At 39.7% G+C, this 22,023-nt stretch overlaps 1 protein-coding gene across 1 annotated transcript in view; it reads left to right on the forward strand.

Annotated features, from left to right (window-relative positions):
* peli1b (pellino E3 ubiquitin protein ligase 1b) overlaps positions 1-22,023 on the forward strand; it is a 53,478-nt gene that overhangs the window by 15,150 nt on the left and 16,305 nt on the right. The window contains exon 2 of the mRNA XM_023295919.3: positions 12,408-12,701. Coding sequence (XP_023151687.1) covers positions 12,619-12,701 — 83 coding nt within the window. The 5' untranslated portion in view covers positions 12,408-12,618. The remainder of the gene's footprint in view (positions 1-12,407; positions 12,702-22,023) is intronic.

The raw sequence follows: 22,023 nt of genomic DNA on the forward strand, positions 1-22,023 counted from the left end.
CTCAGCAGTGCATGTGGGGAATGTAGAGCTGTCATATCTGTCTGTTCACCCAGCTCAGCTTCAGGAGATGCAGTTCAAGCGGCATTAATTTTCTGTAATGTTGCATCAGCCAGTGAATTTCTCCTGTCATAAGGTTGGTTTATGGTTTCTTTGGATGGAAATGATTTCTGTGTGCCAGTGCTGATTCTGGGTTTATTTTGAGACAGAAAAGTGGAGACCTGTTGTGTGAATGGAAATGAGTCTGATCTTTTCCCTTTGGAGTCAGGATGGACAGCCGCCAGTTACAGAGAGACACATCCATAAATATGTTCACATCTCAGCGAACAAAGAACAGAACTGAATCTTAACATGGAGGAGGTGTTGGAGCCCTATTTCTAAATTCCCATTCACACCACCCGAAGAGAGTGTGAGCAGGATGGAAAATTAACAACCCATTTGCCAAACGCTGACAGATTTGAGATTTCGTCTCGTTTGGCAGCAGTGATCTGGCTGCTGTTTTGCACAACAGAAAAAATGCAGTTGCTGATTATCTTGAGAGAGAGGATTACTGTTAATCACTCCATTGTAATTGTTTGATTTGATTGTTATACTTCACTTGTTTCCGCCAGTTTTTCAAGGTCTCTCTCAGCAGCATTGTAGAATTGCGAGTTGAAGTACATCTTAACCCAACCATAAACTTGTCTTACCTTCAGAGTGGCTGTTTACATCCTAAAAAAATGATTTCTATATAAAGAGACACTGGAGCCAGTCTGGATGCCCCTAACTGAGGCCAATCGAGTTACTTTTTTATTAACTGCATCAGCTAAACAAAGCCTGGTCAACTTCCAGTTCAGTCTTTAATCTAATATACTGCTTTCTGGACACTCCAAATGATAAGAACTCTGAACAGTGAAGCCTAGGTGTTGTCATTCTTCTTGTTTATTTATTATTTCTTTTAATTAATTTGTCTAGTTTTTGGCTGATGAAATCAACACAAGTGTAGACTGAGGACTCGTCCACATGTACCTTCCCCCCAAAAAATTTAGTCTACAGGAGGTCCTTGACTTGCGTCAGAGTTCTGTTCCTACGGTGTGATGTAAGTTGATTTTCGCCAAAAGTCGGAACTCCGATGAAAATGTTCACAAAGTCATTACGTGCATCACGATATCAATCAGTTCAAATATTTGTACAACTACAGTAACAACAGTCATTAGCTCACACAGTAGCTCACTGAGTGTTTTATTACGTCCAGTTTCACTTCCATGGAGATGGATTTCCTTTTCTTCGAAGCATCAGAAGAGTCTGACTTACGCTTGGGAGCCATAATGAAGCTAGTGAATGTAGCATAATCTAATGTGGTGGCAAATGTAAGCAAAGCAATCTTATAGCGGAGCGTGATGACGTATTTATCCGCTCTGCTCGCCAACTAGTTCCACGTAACCAGTTCTGACGTAACGATGAAACGCTGTAGGTCGAGGACGTCGTAAACCGAGGACCTCCTGTACTTAAAAAAGGAAAACACCCAACTGTCAAGAGCATGCCCAACCAACAGGGCGCGGTATAATTATAACCCTAAAGTCACGTGACCTACCAGAAACCTAAAAAACTTCTGACAGGCTGTCAACAGTGGTGCATTATGAAGGAGGAAGTCATGTGTGGACTGCTCCTGGCACCTCTTTTCATTAGTGTAATGCAAGAATAACTGAAAATTTATATGTAGTCAAGGTTAGCACCTGCACGATTTTGGTCACGTCATGTATATAAAGGACATTGATGCTCTCTTTTCCCCGTCTGCACATTAACACTGAAAACTATGGTTTTGAAAGGAATTTCCAAAAAAGCTTGTGCGGATTTATGTGTGAACAAAAAGCAAAAACAAATAATAAAAGATTTAATTAATACCATATACGTGTGGACAAAACCTTTGTGGAACTCCTCGGTTCTAGGAAAATGCTTCGGAAGAACAAACCCTGGAAGAGAAGGAACATTTCCCTCTCGTGTCCCATGTGACTGGATAGACTTCTCCTTCCTTCCTTTTCATGCTCTGTAACGTCGACGCCAACTGTTCATGTTCATCGATCAAGAAGGAGGCAAAATGCAAGAAGAAAAAAACAAAAGAGAATCTGGCGTCAGGTTTGGCAGCTCCCCCTCCTCCTCACAGATCAGTTTCCAAGCCATCGAGCATCTAATGTTGACAATATGCAAACCAATCCCTCTCCACTGACCAAACCCTGCAACTCTACACACTGCAGCCCAGACACATCCACACAACGCTAACATCCACACAACGCTAACATCCACACAATGCTAACATCCACACAGACGCTAGCATCCACACAACGCTAACATCCACACAGACGCTAGCATCCACACAACGCTAACATCCACACACAGATGCATTTAACATCCATCACAAACACTCACTGTGGATTAAAACCCTACTGATGCACACACACTCACAGCCTCCCACACTGAAGCGGAAATCTCCAGAATACTTGACCATAATTTGTAGGGTTAACACATGATTTAACTTGTTATTGAGTGTTGTTCGGATGAAACTGCTTTTTAAGACCAGCACCACTCACTAGGATAAGGTTTACGGTCAGACCCGGCAGTCCTCCCTTCTCCTACGGTCATAAAACCTCCAGCATGATGTGCTGCATAACGCTCGGAAAAACAATGAAAGACATTCCAAGAAACGGTAGGAAGCCTTTCATCCCATGTGCTTTCCTTCATTCAAGCCCATAAACAGATGACTGATATCCACATCCATACGGCCTCCTTCTTTTTTTCTTTTTTTAGAACTCTGCCATCTGCACCAAACCTTCCATGTTGTTTCACATTTGGTTGTAATCTCTCGTGGGTTTCAGGGTCTTTGGCTCGATGCTGTGAAGGTTCATACCGTGACTGATGAGTTATGTAAAAGGCTCTCTCCAGCCACTCCCTTGGTTGGCATGGTTCAGTCTGATGAAAGCTAACAGTTTATTTAGACTCCTCACTTAGACAAACATCATGTCAGCTCTTCTTGTAGGTGAAGAAGCATCAGTTACGCTCCACACGCTGAAATCTGGCGTGTTCAGATCTGATTTTTGAGCTCTTTCTGGCTGACTGGTGGAAGACTTTCTGCCACGGAACAGCTGGTGTTTGTTCCAGGAAGTTGAGGTTTCATCCTCTCTAAGAAAACTTCAGCTGTTATCAAGCTGAATGCTTTTTTTTCTCCATGTGATTGGAGGAATTGTAGGCTAAGTGTAGATATCCAGCTCCACCCTGGAGAGTTAACGGTGGAGCCTCTAACTGAGGTTGCTTTGTAGTACTTCGGCAACCTTTTTGTGATGTTAAAATAACCTGTAGCTTGTAGAAGGGTGTACCCTCACCCCTCGCTGATTAAAGGTCTTAGAACTTGGAGTTTATGGCTGTGAAATTCTGACAAAAAGTTAATTTTACACCGTAACCCAGACTCCTGCTGTGTTTCTCATTAAAACGCTTCAATATTTGTGTATTATGTCATATGTTCAGATCAAAGAGGAAACACTGTGGCTGTGAAAATGGAATAAATGTGTGTACTTTTCTTTGCTTGTTAATTTAATTTAGCGAGTTGGGAGCGTTTCTGTCGAGGCTTGGTTGGCAGCACATGTTGTAGCTGTTGTTAAAATCCAATCCAAACATTTGCACCTCGGTGAAGTGAATATTGTGACAGAAGTGTGCTTCTACGCTCTGGACTGCCACAGAAATTACACTTTAGGTTCGCCGTTATGCCTCCCAGGTGAGCTTTTCACTGCAGGCTGCTGGACTGTAGAAGCAATCACCTCTTTTCCTTGTAGGCTCGTTCCTCGAGGCCTTCAGCTCGAGCACGTGGATTTGTCTTTTCTCTTCCACTGAACTGCAAGACTTACCCTGCTTTCCAAACAGGACGTGGGTTAAGTGGGTTGAAGTTCCTCCTCGAGTGGGGATTTGACAAAGAAAGCTTTTGTTGGAAGAGGCGAGGTCGGTGGGATTCTTAGCAGTGTGAGGTAGATCAGCTGCTCGCTTCGAACATGTTTACTCGGCGCCTCGCTTTCCTTGAACTGGATTTGTGTGCACCATTTTTAAACAAACCAGAGTTTATATGTGAATGCAGTGATGTGATTGACTTTCAAAGACATTAGTACTAGATTTCTGTCCAGGCTGACTCTTAGTTTACTGGTTGGATTTACTGGTTATATTAGTTGGTATTGGGACATCCTTTGGCTCTGCCTCCTCACCATGCAGAGCTGTAACCTTCTGAATATATGCTTGGGTTAGCACCGAGGAATAGAAACCTGACCCGCGAGTCAGAGGAAGTGGAGGTGGGTGGCAGCATGTATGACTTTACCATAAACCGCTAGTTTCACCATTAAAGCACTTCTGGATATTCTATTGAAAATATCCATATATATATATGTATGTATGTATGTATGTATGTATGTATGTATGTATGTATGTATGTATATATATATGCATCTCCCTGTAGCACACTATACTGTACTGTACTGTACTATACCATACTATACTATACTGTACTGTACTGTACTGTACTATACTATACTATACTGTACTGTACTATACTGTACTTTACTATAGAATACTGTACTGTACTATACTATAGAATACTGTGCTTTACTATACTGTACTATACTGTACTGCACTGTACTATAGAATACTGTACTGTACTGTACTTTACTATAGAATACTGTACTGTACTATACTGTACTATAGTATACTGTACTGTACTATACTATAGAATACTGTACTATACTATACTGTATTGTAGTATACTGTGCTGTACTGTACTATACTATACTATTCTGTACTGTACTATACTGTATACTGTACTATACTGTACTGTACTATAGTATACTATACTGTATAATGTACTATACTGTGCTATGCTATACTGTACTATAGTATAGTATATTATACTATATACTATACTATACTATACTGTTGACTGATATTTTAATTTTTTTTATGGCACATTGTGGTCATGAATATGAAAGTGCATGTCCTGTCATAGTTATAAATCTTGGTGCACCATGGAGCGTCTCTCCTGCTGCTGAACTGGACAAACATAGCGCTGACATTCAGTATCAGAGCAACAGGCTATGTTTCTCTGTTCAGCCTTTTCTGTTTCCATTTCAGTTAGTACAATGATTGGACTGATAAAATACAAGCTGACATGAGGTTAAGAGGCAGCCATAGCTAATGGTTTAATCGATCATTTCAGCACTAAAGGTAACAACATTTATAATTTTTTACTGTAGTCTTGCCCAAACACATTAACAAAGCAGATGTTTGCTTTGAAGGAGACGTGAACCTTGGCCTCTGTGTGAATGATGTTTCTCACCACTCCCTACATCTTGTTCTTATTTACCAATTCCACATTATCTTACCAGTAAAACACCACTGTACCAGTGGAAAACCAGTAGTACATTCTGCAATCCTCTTCTGTCCTTTAATTCTTTGACAGGAGACGTTACTTGGTGTTCTTTGTTTGCAGACTTGGAACTGTTGCTTAGAACAGGGCGTCTGTAGGCACGAGACATAAGAAAATGACATTCACTCTGCTGTGGTGTGATATAATGCTGAGTTCTGTGTGCACGTAATGGCAAGTTAAAGCCTCCCCTGTCTCATTAACCATTTGTAATAAAGGGAACAAAGTGTCGAGGGATGTGAAGATGAAAAGAGTGAAGAGGAGGGAAAGGTAGAGAGAGACTTTCTGTTTTTGGAAAATTGTAAGCTTTTGAAGAGCTGAGATTCTGCTGCTCAGCATGAAACAGCTGGGGAGCTCAAAGCCTGCAGCTCAGAGGGAACATGAAAGGTGCGAGAGGCCCGAAAGCCTCAGTGTTTGCGGATGTGGTGAGAAACAGTAATACGGGGACGATCTGGTATCTGATGACCTTCTTCATGAAGGGTTTGACAAAGATCACAGCAGCCCCAGGTTTGCAGATGAGCCTCATTTTTACTTCTTTAGATTTCTCAATTTTACACACACGCCCACATTAACAGAACAACTGTCATCCACTTTCAGCCTACATTGTATTGATAGCTAGTTTCAGCCCAGCAGTATTTCAGTAGCTCTCTGAGTGTCACATCGAAACACAACAAAAGTGAATGCATCGCCCGCAGGTTTCTAGACGCATGCTGACGTGGGTTTTACCTTCAGTAGACGAAACAAATAGAATAAATTCAAATGATATCTATCTATCTATCTATCTATCTATCTATCTATCTATCTATCTATCTATCTATCTATCTATCTATCTATCTATCTATCTATCTATCTATCTCTATCTATCTATCTATCTATCTATCTATCTATATATATATATATATAAAAAAATAAAAATACTATACTATATAATACTGTATATGGGCTTCAGTAGCAGCAAGTCCAACATAGATATTTACTAATAAAAAATGAGAGTAGAGGGAAAACAGTTTAAGAATTCCACTGTGTTGTTTTTTCACATAGCAGCAGGTATGCTTCATATTAAATAGCTTTAGAAAGCCAGAAACATATCATCCTCTGTGAGCGTGCCAGGCGTCTGCGATTATTTATTGATCTGATGACCCACTTCACAAGGAGGATATCATTACCACTTTCCAGTAATGAGGATGCTGCACCGCGCAGGAGGGCCGGCTTTTCCTTTCTACCTATCAAACCTGTGCTTGCATCTTCTCATATTTTGTCGTCATTTGTCCAGTTGTGCATCTGTTAAACGCAAAATATGTTAACCCAGTTCATAAACCTTGTTGCCTTGTGATGAATTTGTTGCGCACCATTTAAACAAGCATTAAGGATAATAGACTTTATCTTTTTTTAGTTTTTTCTTTTATTTTCTCCTATGTGTAATTTCAGACTTTGTAATGGAAACTCCTTACTTGACCATTTCTGTTTTCATGAATTGAAGATTTTAATTACAGATTGTTCAGCTGGTACTGAAACAGAATTGTAAACCACTTTCAAACATTCCTACTATGTAGATTTCAGGTATGGAGAGGGTTGTTCCATGAGTCAGTAGGTTCACCTTTATGGCCTTATTCCTGTGTGAAGACCTGCATTTTCTTTACAGTAGACTTAGCAGATTAGCTAACACCACAGCTCCCTCCCTGAGTTCCTCTTTGTCCATGACCCTGTTAGAGGATCTTCTGACCCATTTTTTGGTGCTGACCTGCCAGCCGAGAAGCACACGCCGCCTCTGGTTAGATTGTTTGTTTCCACAGATTTGTGATCCTGAAAGTGTGTCAACCTTTAACTTACCATAACAGTAGCCCTTTCAAGCATTACACACACATTTAGAGTCAACATGAAAGCATTGTGATGGATTCAGATCCCGCAGAGAGCTCTGTTCGCAGCGTGACACGGTGGATTGATGCAGGCTCAGTGATGTGCTGCTCTTTGGCGTACGCTAAATAGGACAGTTCTACGTGTTGCTGAGCTGGCCATGCATTAAAAAGAAGAAGTGCAGCTGTTGCCCTGCTTCCGTGCTAACATGCAGAAGTGTGCGTACGTTTGCTGTCGGTGGGAATGGCAGGTGTCGTCCGTGCCTCCTTGCAGTAAAGTTTCATGGAGGCCTCGGTAAGTGTGAGGTTGCTGTTCTCGCTGTCAGCAGCTCTCTGTACAACCCGTGACCTCGCAGAGCTCCTATTGTTGTAGGACTGTGTGTGTCGGTAGCTAAGCAGCGGCTGGCGTTCAGCCACACCGAGCTGCAGGGCCTGAGAGCTTAGTCAGACACACACGCCCATACATTTAACACATGTGTACAGGACACATCACTTTTAAACAGTTTCCTCACTTTCTGGTTCCCAGCCAGTTTAAATATAAATAACCCAGATTACTAAATGCATTTTTCCCCACTAAGAACCCAATGTAATCAGATGACATCGGCTGTTTTATAACCTCCTCCAAGTGATTCAAGTATTTACGTAGTCAGTTAAATAAAGAAAATAAGCTGGATTATTAGGCAGTTAATAAAAACAGTTTTGATGGTTGATTAACTATAGTTAAGTCATTGAATTATATAAGTGTAAAAACACCTGGTATTATCAGGTTATTTCTTCTCCAGTGTAAATTTTTTTCCAACTTTTCTCAGTTTTACATCATTACAAAATAAATATCTTTGGATTTAGGGTGGTAATGATTATCGGTGAGCCCAACCTGATCTGATATTCTTCTTTTTTCCGATTTCTGATTCCCTGTAAAATAATTTAAAAGTGCGCTACTTTCCCAGTAACAGCCAATCAACACTGAAGGTTAAACGTTGAAGAGTCAAACATATGGAAAACATGAGCAAACAAGGAAATTTTGGTCCACCATTTTTACTGCAAATGTACTGTATATCAGGTCTAAATATTAGTTATTTAGTCCCTCCAGGATTTTGAGGGCGTTTTTCAAGATTGTTGCATCTTAAAATGCCTGAATTTGCAGCAGCTTTTCTAAAAAACTGCAATGTAAGTTGCGATGTTTCAAGCGTATTTGTTGCGATGAAATTGCGGTAGACAGTGACAGTTGCTAAAAAGTTGTATTTTTTCAGCTTTTAGAACATGTTTCAACATTTAAATTGCCAATATTTCTTCCTAAACTAATTCTTTAATGCTCCAACCCATTTCCACCAGCTGGTACACCACGGTGGGAAACTAGCAGCAGCCAGATACTGGTTTAACATGAAGTGGTTGGTAGATTTGAGGCACTAAATGATCATTTACTATTGAATGAATCATATTTGGACATATCTGTCAGTGGTTTAAAGAGTTAATTTCACATCCTGGTACACACGTGTTCACACGCACACGCTCACGGCTCGTCACGTTATTAATGAATCTAACTTCCCTTCATTCTTTCAGAGATCCAACAGATCTGGAGGAACAGCTTCCATCACGGTGATTTATCTGGTCTGTGAAAATAATAATCAATAGATAATGATAATATTTGCTAGTTGTAGCCCATTCTACCTCACATCATTAATATAAAATGTGTTTTAGTGAGTCTTTAATGTTTTTAACCAGAGTTAGAAGGCTGTTCTTGGTGAGTTGATACCAGCTAAAGTGATGCTGTTGTGATTAAAGACTGTATAAACTGTGGACTCTGGAGAAGCAGCTGCTGGTTTTTGTTGATACCAGCAGAGTTGAGATAATTCAACATTCAGGACACGTGTTCTTTAATAGGACTCACAGCACACAGAATTATTCTTCTTTGGTCTCGAGTGTCTGGATCCATACGTAGAAATCAATTCCTGGCAAGTCAGCCAACGCTTCCATCCACTCTACTGAACCTGCATGAGGGTTTTACATGCACACAGTTTAGAGCGTGGTGTTTTAGTATGCACTGATAATGCTCGTGCGTGCGTGAGCAGTGTCAGGGTCGGCTGCTGGGATTAACCCCTTCTGACCGGGAAGCAGGTGGTCTCAGGCTTACATCTATTTTCACAGCAGTATCTTCTGTCGGAAGAAGCTAAAATGATTCACAGCTCTCCCAGCACCTGCTGAACTCTGTTAAAATGTCAATAAATGAAGTGCTTGTGTTGAACCCTGGTGTGATTCCCATCTGTTTCACCTCCACAGTGAATCTGATCAGAGTTCACAGCTATGCACTGACTTTAGCTCCACTGCTATCACTGTGTTAACGATAAGTCAGACTCTGTGTTACCTCTGCAGGTGTGATGCTGTGAAAGAGTTTGTATTGAAAGTATGAGCAGGTAGGTTGGTAGTTAGCAGATAAGACACTCAACCACTTTAAAACAGGCAGTTCAACTACAGAAACTGGACCGATTGATTCTCCAAATCATGGTTTGGTTACAGGATTCAGTTTATTTAGGAATAGTTTATGTATTGTGACAGGTGGATAAATGTTTTACTCCCTTCTCTGTTTCATATACTGAGATATGGACAGTTTAACATAGAATGTTTTCTCTCTTTCATAAGCCACGTCTCCATAATGTATCAGAATGATGTCATACTACCAGCAAGTTCTGAAAAAACTTCCCAATTTTTTCAGAAAAGTTTTTTACTGTTGTTTGAAGTGATTTTTGACTTTATTTCAGAAGAGTTCATGTACATAGTGGGCGATGGAATGTTCTGATCAGCTGTTTCTGCTTCTTATGTTGTCTACGTCTATGGAATCGTGGCCGATATCAACTTACGTGAAAGAATATTTACAACTTTCCTGACTGAAAGCAATTCAGAAAGACTTCTCTTCATGTCTCTCATTGATGGACAAAGTTTTGTCTGCTTCTTCTTCTTCTTCCTCTTCTTGTTCTTTGTCTTTGTCTTCCTCATCTTCTTCTTTAAGGTTTTTTCAACAGTAAAACAGCGAGTTTTGCTGTACTCTGTTCATTACAGCCAGGAGTTACGTTTCCCAAAGTGCCTCCATCTGATATCACTTTAATTGTTCCAAAGCAGTCAATAGAAACAAGCCTAAGTCATATTTTCTTTCTTTTCATTTTTAGCAACATGCAACAAGTTTGCTTCAAAGCACCACAACTATGGTGTTTTCAGATTCCTGTCAACATGAGCCACAATCCACCATCGGACTAGTCTGTTTTCAGCTCATAAGTGAGCTGGTGGCCATTGAAAACTATCCAAAGCTGAACTTGGAAAAGCCTTTCTTCACCAACTAGTTAACCAACAAACTAGACTTAACCACAGTCAGTACTGTACAGTCTAATATTTGCTTCTCTACAGTATGAAGTTCTGTTCTTTTGTCAGCTTTTGCTTCATCAGATAATCTGTAGCTGCACCAGGCCGAGTGCACGGGAAACTCCGCCACCACCTGCAGCGTATCACCAGCGGTTAACCTATAAGCGAATTGGTGGTTGTGTAAACGCCCTGTGACTTCCTGTTTTCTGTGTGGGAACAGTTTGTGTTTATGCTCCTGCAGTATGGTTAAAAGAAGAACCCTCCTAAGAGGACTCCTCTGACCATGTAGGTGTGATCAACAGACTACCAGTATGGATGTGTCGGTGCATCAGACTAGATTGTGTTTATTTTTGCAGAGCATTGCAGCGTGGGGACTCTTTCATGCAGGTTAAATCACAGGAAATCGTCTTAGCAGTAATTTTTTATATATATATATATATATATATATATATATATATATATATATATATATATATATATATATGTTGTTTTTTTTTTGTTTTTTTTTAATGTTTTCGGAAGTACTGGTAGTCTATTTCTGGTGGAAATTTAGATGAGAACATTGATATCACCCTCATGTCTGTCCAGATAAAACACAAGTAAGCCCATTAGTGAGTTGAGGAGTCAGATTTAACATGTTTGTAAGAGTTTAGATCACAGCTAATATACTGAAAAATCATTTTAAATTCTAGAACAGAAAACCTAAATAGGCTATATTTTCCACACAGAAGGTTACCTTTGTATGGAGTTTTAGTTGTGTAGTCTTTATGGTAAATCTGTTCGGATGTTGGTCATAAAATGAGGTTAATCTATTCAGGGTCTGTTTCTAAGTGGTTCTATACATCCAGAAGACCCCTGGTATTGATGGTTTTAATGTTACACTCAGTCAAACCGCCTGATCCCCTCTCATCATCAAAACACTTTACTTCCTATACTTTATTCATGTGTGGTTTTGCCTTCTCTGAGCAGATATCCTCTCTGGGAATTCTAGGAGAAATGTTCTGTCTTATGAGGAGGACGTCCTGGAAGTAAAGAGATGATGTTATTGTTTTGAAGGCTAGCTGAGCATATTTTTATCTTGTGTATTCTAGTGAGTGGGAGAGAGCGGGGCAGAACTACTAGAAAGGTCGTGAGTTAAACTTAAACCCACGATGAACTGCGTCGGCTTCTGAAACAGGAAGTCCATCCTCTCCTTTTTCTCATGCCATCTTTTCTCACACACTCATACCCGTTCTGTGGTTTCCTGTGTTTTTAGATTTTAGAAAGCTGTTTCAGAGGATGACGCAAAAATCCAATTCCAAGTAAAACATATGATGACACGATAAAAAACATTTGCTGAGTCTTCACACCAGAGCTGAAACAACATTTTACACCTTTATATTTATTAGTTTCAGAGAGGAAGAAGAAGTTTCAATTCACAAAAAATCATGCTGAAAGTGTGCCGACGGGAAACTTCAGGCAAACTGGTGATGGCGAAGCAGAAATTCCTCTAAAAATCAGATGATTTGGAATGACCCAATAAGGTCCAATGTACCGAACACATTCGTGTTTTAAAACTTGTGAAACACAAAACTTAAGCACAGAAGTTAATCTTTTACAACCGTCAGGTAAGGCCGGGTGGATGGATAGATGGATGGATGGATAGATAGATAGACAGACAGACAGACAGACAGACAGACCTTTATTGTGAAGCTTTTCATCTAAACTCTGCTTCTTTCTGTTCTGATGTGAGTAAACACACTAATCTGTGTTTTTCTGTCTTTGTCCATTTGCAGGGCAGGACCGGTAGTGCTGCGAGCGACGGGCCCATGAAGCATGAGAGGGTGGAGCTGAGGCTCAGCTGACCCTTCCCCTTCCTTCTCCTCCTTTCCCCCGGTGGTCCACTCGATCAGCACCTCCCCCTCCCTTCCTCTCCTCTCCCTTTCCTGCCTCCCATCACCCTGCTGGATCTCCTGCCCTCCTCCGAGCCTCAATCAGCCGAGCCCGATGTACTCCCCGGAGCAGGAAAACATCTCCACCACCGCCTCCACCAAAGTGCCAGTGAAGTACGGAGAGCTCATTGTGCTGGGGTAAGGACCACACGCAGATACTCATACCTGCATCAGAACGCACCTTTCTGAGTTGGTTTTATTCAGTGACATTAAATAATAAAATGAGAATATTCTTTAACATTACTGGGATAAAGTCTGACCCTAAAATTCTGCTTTTAATACGAATCAGAACCAGTGTTTGGCTGAGAAGCTCAAAAACAACGAATTCATCATTTTACTGCACACTTTCATTCTGTTTTAGAGCTGCAACCATAAGTCAGTTAATCTGTTTGTTGTGTCAAAGAAAATAAATGTAACTGCAAAACAGTCCATGCAGATAACAATATTTGGCTTCATGGTGGGTAAATCTACCATCAGAACACCTTATTACCCTCTTTTAAAGTGATTTAAGGAGGTGGAAGGCAGATCAGTTAGTTTTCACTGTTTTCTATCCTTGAACAGTTAACCCTCAGGGTGGGAATCTTTGGGCACCTCACAATTCAATAATGATTTTATTATAAAACAATTTTTGATGCATCTTTAATTTAGAGGCCATGACTTGTGTATTCGCATGACTGGATTGTTCTCTGGTCAGTAGCGCTACTAGTAGCCACAACAACAGCCTGCCGTCTCTGCAACTCACGTTTGTTGTGTAGCCAAAGTATTTTATTTTAGCGTGACACAGCTTAAACATAACGTGGCTCTTGTCCAGTTTGCTTCCGCCATCGACATTGTAGAAACCGAAGTGTTTCTGCACGTCTGCTTTTAAATTAGAAGGAGCTGATGGTTCTCACGGTGAGGTGGGTGGCAATCAGCCATGTTGGTTTTCCTCTGTGTGCACTTCCCAAAGTGTCCTGGAGGTGACACGTACCGCACTTCTTAGTTCCGCATTATTTAGAACCTTCTGTATTACTTTAATTAACAGATTTAAAGAGTTGAAATTTGGACGTTTGAGTGGATTCAGATTTGTCCACGTCTGGATCCCGATGCATCTAAGAATTGTAAATTTCCCCCACCCCTAGTTAACCCTGTTCCAGCTTTTTACATTGTACCAACTATTTGTTAGACATCTTATTTCACTTTTTTCAAAGTACTGTTTAGTGTGTGTTTTATGGTATTTGAGTGGAGACTAGAAGCTTCTCTATGATGGTCACCTAGCTAGCATCTAACATCACTTAAATATACTCTGTTGATAAGCAGTTGTTTAGCATACGGTGTTTTGGGTACAATTTAGTTTTTATTTTCCTTTAGGAGATACACTGAACTGAGCATAAATGATGCGTCTTCATACCAAACATTGAATGTAAGCAGAATTGTTTGTTTACAAATTAACTCTAGTAAATACTGAAGCATTAATTACCCAACAAAGACTCACAGTCTGAACACTATCACACAATTTAGTGTGTATTTGATATGACTATGTATTGTTCTTTTGTTTTCAGTGTTTGCTAAAGATGACAGATAATAAATCAACAGATAATCGTAGCTTAAGAACAATGGAAATGGTGGTAACAGAGAGAGAAATCGCTGTTGGTGTGGCAAGAGACCAAATGTCGCAACGGAATTTACAGAAAAGATTTAATAGCACTTTGATTGTTTAATTAAGCTGCAGATAACATGTTCAAGCTTCGTAAACTAAAGCTCTGCATGATTCAGCCGAAGAACTGACAAGAGATCAATCTGGAAAGTATTTCCAGATAGAAACATAAACAGTGGTGGTATTTTTGTCCGTTTGCTGTCGCAGTGAGAATACCCAGAGTTAGAAGTATTTTAGGATGAGATGAACCACATTGCTCGATGCTTGACGAGGTGAGATCAGTTCCTCATCTTCAGCACCTCCAAAACTCTTTCCAGAGAGGTTTGTTTTGAATCAGGTCCACATAGTCAGCTGTAGGAAAAACCCTCCATCCACCCTACATCTTCACCCTATAACCACACACACATTCACACACACACACACACTTTCTCCAATAACATCTGACAGTGAAGGACTTCCTCTATGTGTCCGTCTCCTGTTTATTCCCCAGAGGGCTATTCCACTCCACTCCCTGTCCCAGCCCACTCCACAGAGGAATGCAGATGTCGGAAAGACTCCTTACATGCACACACACATTTCTCACGTCTCACACAGACACACACAGCTGACTCACAGTTTGTTGCTCTGGGTTTGTGCTGGAGCCGTATTGTCAGGGAGATGACCGTGGAAATTTTCCCTAGTGGAAAAACTCACTGAGCAGTAAACGCAGCTCCATGCCTTTACAAGGGAGAACCCAAGTTTTCCGTTTTGCTTGTCTTTTTCCGCTCCTAGTTTTTGATTCCAGGTCAGGATAGTTTTTTGTTAATTATGTCAATAAGGGCGCTTTCTGCTCCGTGACAGGAGTAAGGCTACCCTTTAAATCTCTCTCTCTCTCTTTTTTTTTTACCGTGTATTTTTATTGGGTTTTCAGCATTACATACATTCCCCTCAAGCTACATACATCCCAATTCTGTTTTTTTTTTCAACACAAAACATCCCAAACAATAACCCCCCATACTTACATATATAGTCAAGCCCGAAATTATTCATACCCCTAGCAAAATTTAACTTAAAGTTACTTTTAAATGTAAATAAAAGCTGAGAAATTATTTTTTCCACGATGCCTCTTGTACATCATCTTATTATCTTTTGGGAAACACCTGTGTCATTTCCAATCAAAAAAATAATACTTTCTGATTGAATAAAAGTAACTATAAGTCAAAATTTGCTAGGGGTATGAATAATTTCGGGCTTGGCTGTAGATGAAGAAAATTATAGGTAACAAAAACACCAGTACTGACAATAGAAGCAAAGCAAAATATATCAGACAAATAAGTAAACAAAAATAAAGTAAAACCAGTGAAGATACAATAAATAAATGATATTAATAATATGTAAACCTAGGTATCAAACAGGATTACAGTGTGTTCCAGGTTGGTCTGTCTAACCTGTTAACATCCTGCTCTATGAAACTGTCGGATATATAATGTTAGTCTGCCAAAGATGACAGAAAAGGGCCCCAAGTCTTATTAAAATTGTCTGAACAACCTCTAGTAGTGAAATTAATTTCCTCTAAATGAATGAAGGACATTAAATCTTTCAACCAAGAATTAAAAGATGGAGGTTTTTGATCCTTCCAGTGAAGTAAGATTTGTTTAAATCTTTAAAGGTTTCACTGAAACGGGTTTCAGAGTGGCCGCCATCCCTGACATTAGCACCGCATTCTGTCCTTTGACCCGTCAGGGAAGGAAATCCATCACTGACACTCTGCTGCAACACAACCTGTTCATTCCATTACCTCTGCAGTCTGTAATATAAAGCCTTAGAAGGCCATGGAAAGACATTCAAACACAACTTTACCGAAGCCACTGAGACTGGGAGCAGATTATTAAAATTAAAAGTATATTAAAGGGTGACACATGTTCCAGTTTACATCCCTAATTAGCATCTGAATGCGTCTGAAATCCCAGTTGTGTGTAAAGATGCAGGTAAAGGTAAACAGCTGCTCACATCGCTTCAGCTGCTCAGCACACAAATAAACAGGTTGCGCTGTGTCTATCTTCAGATTTCCTTATTTTTTCTGAATATTTGAATTCATGCTTCATTTGCATCCACGTTTGCCAGCTTGCAGTCTCCTTCCTGGTCTGTGCATTAAAGCTGCAATGATTGATTGATTAGTTACCAACCATGTTGAATATTTTAGGAAAAAATGGAAAATTCTCTGATTCTAGCTCCTTAAAATGCTATATTATCTGGTTTCTTTTCTGTACTACCATTTAGGGAGGTATTTTCAGTATTTTTCACCGTTTTCTGACATTTTATAGACCAAGCAACTTTTATTTTAAAAACAATTAACACGGTTAATTTTAGCTCTACTTAACGCTGCTGCTCAGATCAGCAGAAAAACATGAAACCAGTGGAAGAAATGCGTGTTATATCGGCCACATGTTGCATGAGTCTGCATCCTCGTGCACACAAACCCCACGCAGTGCAGAAACCAAACCCACGCATAAAAACATCCAGACGCAGCAAAACTCTCTCAATCAATTGTAGAGGAAAAGCTTTAACCAGACTCAACAACAGCCTAAACTGACTCTCTGCTTCATTAGACTGAAGCATCCCTCCTGTTCTCAGGTTTAGTTGATATTTAGTAGAATCAACTCTTCAGATTTACAGAAACTAGCATGATGGATGAACAGTTATAGTCACTGGATCATGATACTTCTAACGTACTAATCACATGGGATTATTATTACCTGGGATCTCTGGTAGTTTGTGAATTACCCCCACGTCTGGGTTTCTTCAGTGCTTTCGTACAGCATAAGCAAAGTCTGTATTTTACTCTAATTTACTGACATTACAGCCTGGATATGATGTCAAATCTGTGCACGTTGCAACACCCGCTGTTGTCACTTTGTTAACTTGGTAGGTCGTCATGGCAATGGTAAATATGTCAAAGCAGCATCGTGACTTGAACAGTGGGCAGCGATGTCGGGATAACGGGCCGTCAGGGCGTTTGTATTAAGCCTGTTGAAAGATAGATCTAGAAAAATGTTTCTTACTGCATGCTGCTACACGTGTCATCTATCTCAGTATCCTCCCAGATTTCCCTCTTCTTGTTGATCTTTGCACTTAAAACGCTGTCAGTAATTTCCTCCGCAGCCTCCATAATTCAACCGGGAAAGAGGTAGAAAAAGGCATATAATGAAATAAACAGCAGCTAAAATACCCCCCACCAGAGATGCAGATTCACATGGGACTAATATTATCGCAGGACGACAGTGTTTGGTAGTTTGTGGTGGAATTTTTACTTTACAAATTACAGACATGGAGCATTCGCATGAGATTAAGATCACAGACATCCTCTGCAATTATTACAAATCATCATTGTTCCCGAGGTTATACTAATCTCGTGGGAATAGGACCTTATAGTGTGTTTTGGTGGTGGTTGGATAGTAAAGGACAGGTTCAGTAAATGGCTAAAGCCAGCAGAGAGGGTTCTAATGGTTCTACTAACTAAATAGTAAAGTCTGGATCTGTTTGTTCTTGTGTTTATTACCAAGAACAGAATCACTAATGCTCATGAATAAACCCATCAACATGTAGCCTGTTGTGTCTGACCTCCAATAACCCCGTCCAACATTACCATGGTTGAAGCCCAGCGATGCTAATGGCCTAATCTGGAGGAATGCTGCAGCGTCTCAGGGGACGGACTGTTTACAGCCCACTGGACATCCATGTGGTGACCTCACTGTACAGCCGTCCTCCCAAATCCACCTCTATCTGTCTGCATGCGACACACATTCTGCATTAGCATAGTAACTGTGTGTCCACAGGCATGTTTATGCAAATGCTTCTTTTCATACCTGTGGGTTGAATCCTCACATATGCCATGAACTTTCAGTGCAGTGCTGCGTACTTTACATGTGTGCAGCCGTGTTGTATTGGCAGAATCTAAATTTTAAGAAGATGGAAATATCACTGTACAAAGACTAACACGTGTTTTGTTATTTAATGTCCACTTTTGAAGCACTACAGCAGGGCTCACTAGCTGGATCTGGACCCAGACACCGTCTTATATGGACCCGGACCTGTAATCAGTAAATTATAACGGGATTTTAATTTGACGGGTTGTTTCTATTTTACTGGTGCAGCTTTTCCAGTGTTTACGGCGTTGGTTATCAGCTCAGGAAACACAGACCAATTAGGTACGAGTTCAGCCGTCCCACCTGAAGCTCCTCAGCCAATGAAGTCTCTGCATTGCAGCCGCTGAACATCACAGCTCTGTGTTCAGAAAACAGTTGAGAGGGACGGACCAGACGAGAGGAGGACAGACACAAAAGAAAACTGAATAAAGCGACACCGAGAGGAAGAAACTTTCCCAACTATGAACAGAATCCAAACTAAATATGGTTCCAGACTCACCAGTGAACCTCCAGATGTGTCTGAGAACAACCCTGACACCTTTCAGACCACGATTCAGAATCTGTTCTCCCATTAAGCAGCAGGGATATAAGGGAGTGATAGAAGACAGAAAGAAATGTAAAAGTGTTCAATAGTTTACATTTTTTCAGATTTAGGTTTTGCTAAAGATGTATATCAGTTGGTTCAGGTTGTTCAGCCATTATTTTTTCAAGTTCTGCATTTTATTTGAAGATGTACATTTAAATCAGAAGTTATTTAATAATAAATGTTGTCTAAATGTTTTTACTGAATTTATTTGTTTTGATGGTAAGTTATTGATCACATGCAGATTCTAATAAAACTACCAGGTTACATCAACATATGTCACAGTAATTCAAGTTGGACATTCTGATGTTCTGGACCTTTCCTTTAATACAGTTTCTCTGACTGGACCTCTTATGGGGATTTAGTTGAATACCCCTGCTCTATAGGTTTAAAATAATAAACCTGAACGTGTCGCAGCCTCAGCCTTCAGTCTAATAACCTCGTAATGTTAACACGTAGAAACAGAGACGCGGAGTGACTCAGCCTGTGGCGTGTTTTTATAGGTTTACTGAGTAAGTGGTAGCTTGTTGCTGCACACTGGGCTTTAGTTTACAAGTGTTTGGAGGGAACACACACGCACGCACGCACGCACACACACACACACACACACACACACACACACACACACACACACACACACACACACACTCATGAACACACACACTGACTGGTGGCTAACCTTTGGCCTTTCAACTGTTATTGAAAGTTTGCCTACATGTTTTTACACGCTCACACTCCTGCTGCCCATGGGAACCTGCTGCTTTGGAGCCTCCTCCAGCAGACCGCCCTGCCTGCTCTCTGGATACGGACTAAACTTCACCATGGTTACGCTCTTGCCATGGTTACTCTTCCCAAACGTTGCCGCAGCTCTGTTCCCTCACCATGGTTACCCATAAACCCTCCCAGCGCTGTTTGATCCCAGCAGAGGAACCCTTCGCTGCAGGCTGGACGTCCTCTCAACCCGCCTGCTCCGTCTCCACTGGACCCGGTACAGTGGGCGGGTTTGTTTCTGGAGGCTGATTGGTCAGAGACGCGTTCCAACTGTGACTGGTTCTGCTGTACTGGAGCAGACGTTACACCCGTCTGCAGTCTGTCTGAACTGACCTTTGGTTTCTCTGTGTGAGCTTTTTCTTTTGTTATTGTGACTCTGTTGTGCGTTTTTTGGACAGTTCTGGGCAGTGATGCACGCTCCGAAGGTTCTGGAGGAGTCAAGAAATGTCACACTTTTATTTTTTTATTTTCACTTATTATTTTTTTTGTTGTTGTTGCTGACTTAGCCAAATCCATAACCATAACTATTTTGATGCAACACAAGAAATCAAATTTGATATTCTTTATTATATATTGTTTTTTTTTTTAGTGATTCTGATAAAATAAATTAGTTAAAAATGTGCACCATCAGTCAGTCACCACTGTGCTCTCAAGTAGAGCCCGACCAATTTATCGGCTGATAAGGTTAAAGGGCATCAGAGGGCTGCAGAAATGTTTTACAGTAGCTTCACTCATTCATTACGTTGCTTATATACAACACATATATATATATATATATATATATATATATATATATATATATATATATATATATATATATATATATATATATATATATATATATATATATATATATATATATATAAAAAATAAACCTACCTCTAATCTGCAGCAACAAGAAGTACCAGACCATATGTATTTAATAACTCATTTATAGACTGACTCTTTTTTAAGGTTATATCATTTCCCAGAGGTTTAATCTTTTGTTGCATGTTTTTGTACTTGAAAATCCCTTTCTGTTGTAAAGTTAAACAAATACTAAAGGACAAAATATTGTTGGAAGCGTTAAGGGACCAGAAAAGAAGTTATTTTATTTAAATATCAGCATCGGCCTCAAAAAATCCATATCGGTCGGGTCCTATTCTCAAGCAGTGTTCCACCCAAAACTATCTGATTGGTTGTACATCATGAGCCCGTTAACACTGAAGGATAAAAGTTTTAATAAATCATATGTAAAATATAAACTAAAAAATAGATTTTTAAACACGTTTTGTGTTGGAAGTTTGTGTTTATTCTAAATTATGGCAACAGGATTTTCCATTTTACTGCAAATATTGGTTATCGATCTCTGGTCAACCTCAACACACTGAGATAATTACAGTAGCTGATAAAGACAAACGTGGGTTTAGTTCCTGATCATGTCTTTTCAGTATCACACTGCATTCATTGAGTTCCAGCAGAGTTGGAGTCTACCCTGGAAGTGAGAGGAGTCCATAACTCCTGCGGTTTCTGGATGTCATAACAGTGTTAAAGTAACGAGCAGCGTTTCTGCATGCGGTAATGTTTATAAAGCTGTGGTGCTGCTAGCAGGAATATCACTTCACACTGCTGACGTTTCATCTGAAACGTGTGAAGTAAAGAGTAAAACTTGTGTATGCTCAGAGAAACACGGATCCAACGATCTTCACACGTTTCTACCTGGAAGCCCAAAGGAGCTCAGTTAATATATATTTTCTTGTCAATTTCAACAAGTTTTGTCAGCTTTTGGATCATTTTTGTGTCTTTGGGATCATTTTCAAGTCATTCAGGACTAGTTTCATGTCATTCTGGACTAATTTTCCGTAATTGTGGATCATATTCAAGTCATTCTGTACAATTTTTGAGTCATTTTGGACAAGTTTTGAATCATCTCAACTTAATAAAAAGAACACAATCCAAACTATTTCTGAAGCAGCTCATTTTATTATTGTTTAGCTCATTAGAAGGTGGTTGGTATTAAATTCAGACGGTTATTTAGTTGACATTTTAGTGATATTGTCATTTTTTTATTGATATGATTGTTTCCATAATAAATAATTATGGCATTTGTAAAGACATGATCATAATGAACACAACAAACATTAGTTTTTAACTTTTAATAAAAATGTATGCAAGATATATCCCATGGAAGTCAAAGTCCCTCAATTATAGATTGACCCTGGCAAGTTTGAGTCATTTTGGACAATTTTCTTGTAAATTTTGACAAGTTTTATGTCAGCTTGGATCTTTTCTCGTCATTTTGGATCATTTTTGTGTCTTTGGGATAATTTTTGAGTCATTTAGGACATATTTCATGTCATTCTGGACTAATTTTCTCTAATTATGGATCATTTTGAAGTCATTCTGGACGAGTCAATATATAATAGCAGGACTTTTTGTAACATAGTTGACATTTTAGTGATATCCAGTCATTTTTTATTAATAAGTGATTGTTTCCATAATAAATAATTACGGAATTTGTAAAGACATGATCATAATGAACATAAAAAACATGATTTTTTTACTTTTAATCAAAATAAATGCCAG

This window comes from Amphiprion ocellaris, chromosome 16 (assembly GCF_022539595.1).
Source record: "Amphiprion ocellaris isolate individual 3 ecotype Okinawa chromosome 16, ASM2253959v1, whole genome shotgun sequence".
Lineage (NCBI taxonomy): Eukaryota > Metazoa > Chordata > Actinopteri > Pomacentridae > Amphiprion > Amphiprion ocellaris.